This window comes from Bicyclus anynana, chromosome 14 (genome assembly GCF_947172395.1).
Source record: "Bicyclus anynana chromosome 14, ilBicAnyn1.1, whole genome shotgun sequence".
Lineage (NCBI taxonomy): Eukaryota > Metazoa > Arthropoda > Insecta > Lepidoptera > Nymphalidae > Bicyclus > Bicyclus anynana.
In genome coordinates this window covers 3,006,200-3,018,021 of record NC_069096.1, presented here as the reverse complement: position 1 = coordinate 3,018,021, position 11,822 = coordinate 3,006,200, and the positions used below count along the sequence as shown (strand labels likewise).

Genomic DNA, 11,822 nt, shown 5'->3' with positions numbered 1-11,822 from the left:
ATGTCAGTCTAATACTTTTTAAACTGGTTTTACTTACGGATAGGAGTTCTAAATTTTTTGTGACTAAAAAAAATCAGATGAACAATAATATCATTATTGTAAATAAATATTTTTTAATGTGAATAAATAATTTCCTAATTCAGTAAATTCAATTTGACTTAATTTAGTAGTAAATTATTAGTAAAATGTGAAAAATAATTAATTGTGTCACTCTATACCATAGATAAGTTTATAGACTCTGTATTTAAACGTTTCATTTTACGTTTAAGAAATGGATAATTTTCGGAGTTTCTAACACAAAATGTATAATATTTTGTTTTATCATTAATTATATTTTAACATTTAATTTATGTTATTTATTTAATAATCAATATTAATTCTTGGGAATTTCAGGAGGTTGCTTTGGTATTTTTAATGCTATGTGTAAAATGGATTTTTTTTATAAATGTCCCACCGTGGCAGCCATTTTATAGATACAATATTGTCTATGGCAAGAGCCAAAGAAAGGTGAAGCTAAACAAAAGGGTAGCATGTAGATAGCATTTATTTAAATAACAGTGAAATATATGATTTTAATGGAATATTACAATTAATTATGTGTTACGACAAAGTGAAATCAATTGTCGAGACAAAAGTGCATCGTATTAGTCAATAAAATGAAGCACAATGCATCGTGTAATGGTGGCCATTAGACAGTAATAATTATGTATATTGGCATACTTACAGTTTTACGAACCATCAATGATACGTCTTGAATCGGACTGCAGTGTGTAAAATCATATGTGAACATTATGTATACGAGACTGTTTATGTTATGTGAGTGATGAATAATATCCCAGTGTAAATAGTGAACACCATTACCATGGCCCAGAACCAAGGGGAGGTTCAAGTGACACCGAACCAACCTGTGAAAGACAAAGATATTTATGCTTGCTTGCCAGACATACGAACACATGGTTCGCTCGTGCTAGATGAACCTTACCCTGGCGGTGAGGAATTGCGATGGTTGCCTGCTCAGGCCACAGACAGAGATTTGGTAATGTACTTGAGAGCCGCTCGCTCTATGGCGGCGTTCGCTGGTATGTGTGACGGAGGATCCCCAGACGATGGCTGTGTAGCGGCCAGTCGTGACGATACTACTATCAATGCTTTAGATGTGCTACACGATTCTGGTTACGACCCTGGAAGGGCTCTTCAGGCTCTAGTGAAATGTCCTGTCCCTAAAGGAATTGAGAAAAAGTGGTCTGAAGAGGAAACAAAAAGGTTTGTGAAGGGCATCAGGCAATTTGGTAAGAATTTCTTTAAAATTAAAAAGGACTTATTGCCTCATAAAGATACTTCTGAGTTAGTTGAGTTTTATTATTTGTGGAAAAAGACTCCAGGTGCTAGTAGCAATAGACCTCACAGGCGTCGCCGGCAAACCTCTTTGAGAAGAGTAAGGAACACACGCAACTCTCGTGCAGGCACTCCCAAAGAGCAGACACCAGAAATTACGCCAACTGTGCCAGATACTAATGGTTCTAGACCATCACCAAACCCAAAAGAGGCAGGTGAAATGAGTTCTGTCACTGAAGATGAAAATTCAGAAGACGACAGTGATTCTAGGGATGCAGGGGATTTGGCTAAAGCAGATAATGGCAGAGTTGAGAATCCTGAAGATTCACCGAGCAGAATGAGAACAAGGAATAAATCTAAAGAACAGACCACTCCTAATGGAAAGAAGGGTCAAGATGAAAGTGATAATGATACTAAATCTAAGAAACCTATTAAACCAACCACACAAAGTACAAATAATAATATACCTACAGAGAAAGTTTTGTCATCACCTGTCAGTAAAGAAACTAAAAAGAAAGTTACTAATGGAAAAGTTGATGTTTCAAAAGTCAAAAAGCGTCTTCCAGATGATACTAAACTTGAAGGTATCATGGATGGTGATGTCCAAATGAAGAAAAAGAAAGCAGAAGAAAATGAACCACCAGAAAGTCCATCAGAAAGCTTAACCAATGACAGCTTTCCAGCAATGGATGACACTGAAAGTCATGAACCAGAACCTGAGGCATGTGACTTCAGTTTTAATAAAACAGATAAAGAACATCGGGATCAAAATAAAGAACCTGAACAACCACTAAAACCATTGGAAACTCATATCAAGGCAGAAATTAACGAGACTACTATTAAAACAGAAAAAGATACAATGCCTCCATTATTTAAAGTGGTGGCTGAAATAGATGAAAGAAATGCTCTAGACTTAAAAACTGATTCAAATCAGTCTGCTTCTAAAAATATGGAAACCATGGATACTAGACCTCTGTCATTATATTCTAAAACTGAACTTATTATACCAAAAGTTACACCCATGTCAACAGACATTATAGAAAAAATTAAAATAAAAGAAGAAATTGATACAGAGGATCATACAATAAACTTACAAAAAGAAGACTATCCAAAAGATCCACTTGCACACAATTTTTCTGGACATGTATTAAGTCAATCCAGCAAACCTTTAAATTTAGAAAATACAAATTTTTTTGTCAAGGATAGCCATATTTATAATCCCAAACTTAATCATAACATAAAAATTGAAGGTGTATCTAATAATATTTTCAATCCAGCCACTATGCCAAAAGACAATTCAATTATAAGAAATACTAAAGATTTTACAGGTGGGATGCCATTTTCATATCCTTCAAATATGAATTTTGCCAATGATCCTAATAAACATAATCCTCATTTAAATCCTTTAAAAACTGTTATAAAACTAGAACCTCGAGATGAATCAAGTGAGATGAAAAATCAAAACACACCAGAAATATTCACAGCTACGATATCAGCCAACAATAAAGTAGATTCGCCTAGTACTCCACGATTGGACTCTATGCAGAGAATTAGCCCGTCTCCAACGAATCCTCGATCATCGTCACCACCACACATGGAACACCCTGTTGCTACAAATACAGAACCTATTTCTCCAGCAAATGTTCAAGAAATGAAGTCTCAAGAATCTGACATTGAGGACAAGCAACCTACTGATTTAAAAACCCAACACACACCTAAAGTTGACAGTCAAATCACACATTTACGACCACCAATGTTTCAACCTCCTATTAGACCAGAAAATCTTGGAGTTAGGACTAATGAGGCACCAAACATTCCTGTATCCGGTCAAAATATGCCTCCTCCACCACTTAGTCAGTCAGCATCAATTACAGGCCTTTTACCCCCAGGTCCACTTATATCAGTAGGAAGTGGAGCCAATGTTGGACCTTATGGATTTATGCCGGCATCATTGTATGGACACCCTGGTCATCCAGGTTTAGATAAGCATGGTTCTATGCCACCCTTGATACATCAAGTACCTCCATCACACAGTCTTACTGGAACAAGCTTGATTTCTCAGCAAACTAATCAAAATGATTCATCTATGCCACAAGATCTCAAAATAAAACAAGAAGTACCAGATAACATGCCTGCAAACTTATCAACTCAAAGTGTATCTGATCCCTTGCAATCACTTAAGGAAGTGAAAGTGCCAGGATATCCAATTGGAAGTGCTATAGCCCAACATTTGAGCTCAGAGAGAGATAGAGAGTCAATATCAAGTGTAGAAAATAATAGCAGACCACCAAGTCAACCTCAAAATGAAAATCCTAATATGCCCAGTGCATTCTTAGGACCACGAATAGAAAGTATTAAGAAAGAACCAGATTTCTTGCACCAACCACATATAACACCAGTTTCACAAAGTCAAGGTAGTGATTCTGCTAGCACTGCTCCACCTGTGAAAAGTCCACATACACCTACACCAATAAAAAGCCAGTCAAGTCACAATGGAACCCCAGGACATCCTCGTCCATCCTCTACCACATCCCCATTTTCGAGACATTTGACAAGTCCATCTCAGCCCAGACAAATATCTGCCTCACCGATTCAACATACTCCGGTATCTCATTCAGCTCTCAATTTAATGAATCCAACACCACTCTCAATACCAGCTACAATGGCCGGTCCAATGATTCATTCTGGACAACAGCCTGGTCCACATCCTCATCCATTTGCTTCCCCGCTACATCATCCTCACCACCCTTTACTCCATCCGTCATCAATATTCCAGCTATCAGCTGCAGCAGCTGCACATGCCATGCACCCTTATTATCCTCACCCACATCCAGGGTATTCTATGCCATATCCATATCCATATGGACCTTTACCGCAGCCTCACCCCATACCACCCATGCATCCAGCGGCAAGTACGCCAGGAAGACATGACCCAGTGAAACCATCTACGATTGAATCAACAACAATGCTTAGTGCTCATCATAGTACCAGTTCATCTGTAACAACAAGATCTCTAAGAGAAATTTCTGAAAGCTCAGAGGATCCGAGAAATCCAAACGCAACAACAGAACGGCACCAGCTGCACGAAACTACAATGACCCACCATCACTCAACCAGCCATCACAGCGCAGTACATACCAGTACGGAAAAACAACCAAGTCATGTCGGCGGAGGGACTAATCACACCCTGTCTATATCGCATTCCACTTCAAGCAGTTCATCACAGTCTATTCAACATAAAATCCAGCAACAGAAAAGTAGTTCACATTCAAATTCACCTCTCCACTTGTCTGCAAGTTTATCTCAGACTACTAGTACTTCTTCGAGTGTCAATGTAACTAATAATCACACTCATCATCACTCGCATCACCTCGCTCACCACCCAGAGAGATTGTCGCCGGCAGATTCTATGGTACTTCGTCATCACCCAAAAATGCTTCCGGGAAATCCAAACCACCTCATGATTCAGCCACCTTCCATGGGACACCCGGGCTTGAGCCTAGGACTACCTCCTGGCCCAGGCCCGAGCTCCATTGAAAGCTTACGACTGCACGCTCAAGCTGCAGCTGGATTGCAAGCATCGCATCAGCGATCTGGCTCTCCCCATCAGTTACCACATGGACACCCACATCTACGGGGTCCTCCTCGACCCATACCTGATGAAAACCCTGAATTGAAACTGGAAACTCAGTCACAACCAGAAGAAGAGGAGATACCCAGCCCTGCTCACATACCGCATGGCCCCAGTCCGGAACCCAAAATCGAAGATACAGAGTGTCATAGATCACAATCCGCAATATTTTTAAGACACTGGAATCGTGGAGATTATAATTCATGCACGCGTACCGATTTGATATTTAAACCAGTGCCAGAATCTAAGCTAGCCCGTAAACGAGAGGAAAGACTTAGAAAGCAAGCTGAGAGAGATAGAGAGGAAAGAGAGAAAATAGCCCAACAGGCACACAGAAAGATAGCGACGCCAGAGAAACCTGAAACCAAACCACCTTCTAGAGGTGCTATTGAGACGATAAGTTCTCCTTACGATAGATTTCCTAGACCTCCTGGATACCCTGACACGCCGGCGTTACGGCAATTATCTGAATACGCTCGACCTCACGCGGGCTTCAGTCCCGGAAACATACCGCGCCATTGCATGGATCCGATGCTGCAGTACCAGTTGAGTTCCATGTACGGTGCCGCCGGTGCGCGGGAGCGGCTCGAACTCGAACATCTCGAGAGAGAAAAGAGAGACAGAGAAATCAGGGAGCTGCGAGAACGTGAGCTGAACGATCGATTGAAGGAGGAGTTACTCAAAAATAACGTCGGACCGCGGGCGCTCGATCCGCACTGGTTGGAAATGCATAGGAGATACGGAATGCCGCATCCGCCACCCCAGGGCGCCATTCCCGTGCAGTTCGGGCTGTACCCGCCGGGACACGGGCCCGCCGGCATGACGCAGTTGGATCGGGATCGGCTCGAGCGCCTGGGCATCCCGCCGACGGGCGCGGGCGGGCCGCCGGTGTCCGTGCCGGTGACGGGCGCGCCGCCGCACCACGCGCACCACCCGCACCCCGGCGTGGCGGCCGCGCAGATGGAGGCGGCGGAGCGGCTCGCGCTGGCCGCCGACCCCATGGTGCGGCTGCAGATGGCCGGCATCAGCCCCGAGTACCACGCGCACACACACGCGCACACGCACGCGCACTCGCACACGCACCTGCACCTCCACCCGGGCCAGCAGGCGGCGCAGGCGCAGCAGGACGCGCTGGGGCTGGGCCCGTACCGGCCTCTGCCGCACCCCGACCTGCTGGGCCGGCCGTACGCCGAGCAGCTGGCGCAGCAGGCGGCGGCGCACGAGCAGCTGCAGCGCCAGCTGCTGCTGGAGCGCGAGCGCGGCTTCCTGCACCCCGCGCACCACGAGGAGTTCGTGCGCCAGCAGCGCGAGCGCGAGCTCAAGGTGCGCGCGCTGGAGGAGGCGGCGCGCGCCTCGCGCCCGTAGGGGCCCGCGCGCCTCCCGCCCGGCGCCGTCGTGGTGATCGAGTGAAGTGAGGTGACACACACATACACACATACACAACCGGACGGTTTACATATTTACGTGTGACGATACCTGTAATTTATATATTTAAACATAAGTATTTAAGTTTTTATAATATTTTTATAGTCGCATGGTCGTGTAATAGGCTTGTTTCCATGCTCAAATTTATTTTGTAACGACTAGTCATAATTAAATTTTATTTGTAGAGAACATTGACTTACACGTTATTACGCAGAGTGCTGTTAGACTAAATTATTGTTTTATATTTTAATTATTTAATAATAATAATAATAATAAATAAATAGAGATCGAGGGTGCCGGTCTGCATTCTCGGGAATGGACCTCACTGCTTTATTTACGAAATAAATCGTGCTATGTACATGACATAATAAATAATAGGGTTATTCATTGTACTTTAAGATTCAAAGTTAAGACGAAAGTAGAGACAGTTCTTTCGAGACATGCCTTTTAATGGACTTGCCTTTTCCTGCCATAGTACCTGGACAGAGGCAGATTTTTTTCAAATTTAAAAGAGTTTCAATATTTAAACTTCACAATAATATCTACATGATAAATTAAAATATGAAGTTTCTAACTATAAATTGTTTCAAAAATAGTAACATATCAATGTTAAACGCAAAGTATTGTTATTAGCAAATCACAATAATAATTTTTCAATAGTCTGATAGATTGGAAAGGTGTAAATATTGACCTTGCAGATTACGAACACAGTGGACTATAATAAATTGATAGTAGTAATATATTCATTTTTAATTGCTACGTAGAACTTGATTATTGTAATTAGCTGTGTTATGACTGACAATTATTATGTACCTTGTAACTTTATAATGGTGTTGTAGATGTCGTGTCAAAGGAGCGCTGTCTTATTGGAAATGTGAATTCAAATTCAATTCATGTGTTGCGAGCCATAAACATTTATAGTAAAACTGAGCATTTTAAAAATTGCAAGTTTTAACTTTATTGCGCGGAGCCTGTATTCGATTTCTGAAATGAGCTATATGCCAGTGAAAGTCACGCCCAAATGGATTTAGTCCTTTTTTTAGTATTTATTCATTAAAATAATTTTACAAAAGACAACAATTTTAGATTTGGTTTTCTATAGAGATTTGTATGCATTTCGTAAAAAAATAGTTTTCTTTTTCAATGCAATCATTACTTAAATCAAGTCTCATATTAATTTCAAAAAATAAAAAATAACTATTTATTTATTACAGTATTATTTCGTTCCCGTGTTTATAATAATATTGTTGTACACCTGTTTGTCCCGGGCTCTGCATGGGTTATTCTCTCTGCCACACGATGGACCCGACACCCACCCGGTAAATCCATGGAATGTTAAGTCACTAGTCTTAGAGAGTGCTCTTTTTATTTGACGTCAGCAATAGTCAAATTACTAAACTACATTTGTAAGTTAAATTAGACTTAATTAATTAATACTTGTCTTTATCACGAAAGCGCCATTTATGAGGTTTAAAACTACCTAATTACTTAAACAGTTTATTGTATAAATAAGAACTTATAAAAATACTGATGGTGGTAGATTCAGTGGCGGATTTACAAATATTCCGCCAGTAGGCTATTAAATTTTAGCCGCAAATTAATGTCCTCTGAAATTCGATACCAATCATAATATTTATTACATATTTTCAAAAACTTTGCTTATTTAATATTTTACGTACGTACGTATAGTAGGACTAAAATATTAAAATTATCAAAAGTAGAATTTTCACTTTATTTCAGAAATACAATACTAATTTGGGTAAAATTTGCCGCCCTCTGAAATATGCCGCCCTAGGCTGTAGCCTACTTAGGCTACTGGTAAATCCGCCACTGGGTAGATTTGTGGTATGATTATCACTTAGTAACAGGTGATTATTTCTGTTTCTTGTTTTTTAAATATTCTCACTATGTCGAAAAAACCGAGGGAACTTATTTCTTCTATCATACTAAGGTTGCAAAGATGGCGCCTTCATATAAGGTGTTTTTTTTTATGTTTCTGCTCAGGCTAGTAACTGTTTATTACATGGAACTCAATTTAATTTACAATATTATGCAAGCAATTCTAGATTAGCAAAGAGTTTTTATGTCAGAAAAGTACTCAACACTTTATGAATAAAATGAAATTTGTGAGATATAATATAATACAAAGGCATTTAATTCTTTAATTTTAATAATTTTGACAATTTAATATTTTAAAATTTAATAATAATGCTGGCTGTTTTTGGTGCATTTGTCTAAAAAAAAAACAAGCACTGGTGTGCGTACTTCGTTATCTGTGCAAAAATGACAGCGTATCAAAATGTCATCATATGGAAAACAGGCAAAGATGCAAATTCGTTTTCAGAAAGTGTGTTCAATGTGTGTTTCCTCGCAAATGTGTTATAAAACGTCGTATGACATATGTGCGCTTTGATAATTGAAGCCTCTGCTTCCTTACTATGGCTCTCGCCTTTGGCTTGAGCTGCAATATCGCCTCGGCTGTAGTGTTCAACTTACCGCATTTATATCATAATGTAATATAATAATACTGTGTAGTAATAAAGCTTGACATACTTTTGTTAGCAGTCATAACACAGCGTTGGTTACTTTACTGGCTACGCACATTATTTTTACTGCACAGTTATTACCAAGTAGTAAATTAATGTTTAAGTACAAAGTATATAATGCATACTACATTGATTATAAATACTAACCGTTCAATCCAAGACGACCATCAAAAAACGATAAACACAAGCACAAGCACAAGTGTTTTTAAGTATACATTAAAAAAAAATTAAAACTTTTAATTGTGTAAGTTAAAAACTGTTTGTGATATATGCAAGGATGTAGTACCTCCTCCTCCCTCAGACCATTCCCTTCTATTTATCGCACTCAAATGCACCAACGTAATTATCTGTCGTTTTTTAATGGAGATGAGGTAAACTCACACATCGAAAATATTTAACACCAATAAATATAGCCTGTGCCCTTACACTACACACAATATTAAATATTAAATTCTAATACACACACGTGTAATTATAACACAATGAAACATTGATTCTATAGACGCAGTTGGTAACGGTCAACGGCTAGTAAATGGTACAGTCAAACATAAAAGGCATCCATATTTTGTTAATTTTATCATATATGCATTCTGTGGACCAAACTACACATGGAAATTGAGAAACTAGGTGCTGCATCCTTTGCCATCCATATATAAATAAAATATTGTTGGTCCATTCGATTTTATTGCAATTGAGCGTTTTCATTCTTATTAAGTGAATCTAAACGCAATAAAATCTTTTTAACATAAAAAATTAATCGATTTAAAAGACGTATTTCACTTATTTAGATTTCAACACAAATTTACTGAGCCAATTTTCATGAAAATTAAATGGGACCGATCTGGAATTATACTCTTACAAGCAAAAAAAAGAATAAATGACAAAGTTATGAGGTAACAAACATAAATGATAAAAACATACGCGTCGAATTAAAAACCTCCACTTTTTTTGAAGTCGGTTATTATAAACCACACCAATGCGTCCACGGTTTTTTCAAGTTTGTGATGTGGTATCCGTTCTATCAATCAGGACGCAAACTTGAACGAAATTTGAAGTGAACATAAGGTTTCTCGTTAGTTGACCCTCTTATAAAAACTAGACCTATTTTTAACAAGAAGGCACTCGAAAATATTTTAATGCACAATTTTATCGTTTCGTTCCAAAACCGTTCACCTAAACTAGTAGTTGATCTACTATCTTATGCTGCTTATTAAGCATAAGTAATATGTATGTCATTCTATACTATGTATTTTAGGAAAGAAGATTTATGTTTTATTTTTATCAATATAGTTTTAGAAGTTCTATTATGGCTTATAAAATACATCATAATAATTTCTACTTAATATTCTGCTTTAATATTGTGAAACTGACCGTTGCTAAACTAATCATCTCCACAAGACGTCTTCTCCATACAAACGCGAGTGGACCACTGTCGCTGTGCTTGTATGGAACAAAACTTTTAGCAATCCTATCAGATAATTCACATAGTATACCAGCTGATCTGTATAAAACAATTAGGTTTAAAACCAAAATTTTTTTTATGCAATTTGTAAAATTAACCAACCGAGCGCGAAAATTTTGTAAATTAAAAATATACATAAAGGTAGTGACTTTTTCACCCAAATGTACCTACACACATGAATAACTTCTATTGCACTATATTTGTAACATAAAATCTTTTGTAATAAAATAAAATAGATCATGTTAGTGAAAACTAAAAATTTAATTGTAGAATAACTAATCTAGTGTACCTACTAAAAAGTTTCACATTGTCGCTTTGTAGACTGGCGTTGTATTTATATATGACGCCATAGTTACATACTTTTCGATAAACGAAAGAGAAAATGAGTATTATTTTTAGAGAGAAAAATTATATCTTTTTATTAATTAAGAGGTTGCGTGTCGGATTAAAATCTTCATTTATTTAGACAATAAGGTTAAATGGATGTCTTAGTGCTTTTGTGTACATTTTTTTGGATAATATATGTGAAAAAATTCATTACTGTGTTTTATCTGAATCCTAATCTAACATTTTCATGGTGCCTGGAATCTACATCCGCGGATGGCATTGGACTAGAACCGTTTTATTAAAATCGATTCACCATTTGTTACAAAGCCGGTTTTTGTAATTGTAATACAGGATATGAGGTTTGTTAGATCCATTTTTAAAAACCATTTTTGAATCGAACTCTTTGTTTAAAAAATAATTTCAAGGCCTTATTTAAACGGTGGATTTACAAGACGGAGGTCCTGGGTTCGGTTGGCTGGGCCGATAGAGGTTTTTTTAACTGGTTCAAGTCTGGCTGATTACCATCCTACCGGCAAAGACGATTTAGCGATCCGGTACGATGTCGTGAAGAACACGGCTTTTCATTCACCTAACAAGTTAGCCCGCTTCCATCTTATTGTATCATCACTTACCATCAAGTAAGATTGTAGTCAAGGGGTAACTTGTAAAGAATAAAAAAACATCCACCAACTTTGAAGAAGAGAAATACAGTATTTCATATGCCGACCCAGTTTTTAACGGACGTTAAATAGCGTTTAAATATAGTATGAAGTTAATGAAGGAAGAAGGACGCCCAAAATTGAAAATGCCAACATTGCTTGAAAAAAAAGCCTCGTGTTTTACAATCTTTGTCGTGTGAACATATACTTGGGAATGCATTTGTTGTATTTGAACGCTTTTTCCGTTTAAAAAAAAACTCTCGTGCGAATACGCATCAAGTCACGTCTGGTCTGCGTTCCGCGTCTGCGTCTGCGTTCCGCAGTAAGGAGTTTCATACAATAAATACTGGACAGCTAGAGTTGATGCGATGCCGATCCCTTTCAGAGTTATTGAGTGTGCTATGACTTTACGCGGAGGCTTTTTTTAATTTTTTTAT

At 38.4% G+C, this 11,822-nt stretch overlaps 1 protein-coding gene across 1 annotated transcript; it reads left to right on the top strand.

Moving 5' to 3' along the window:
• The first annotated feature begins 476 nt into the window (after nt 1-476).
• LOC112048529 (arginine-glutamic acid dipeptide repeats protein) lies at nt 477-10,936 on the top strand. Its single transcript, XM_024086082.2, has one exon. It carries the CDS (start codon nt 863-865, stop codon nt 6,329-6,331), a length of 5,469 nt encoding a protein of 1,822 aa, XP_023941850.1. The 5' UTR covers nt 477-862; the 3' UTR covers nt 6,332-10,936.
• The last annotated feature ends 886 nt before the right edge of the window (nt 10,937-11,822 follow it).

Excerpts from the sequence above, each read along its gene's own strand:
- LOC112048529 (XM_024086082.2), top strand. The coding sequence starts at position 863 with ATGGCCCAGAACCAAGGGGAGGTTCAAGTGACACCGAACCAACCTGTG.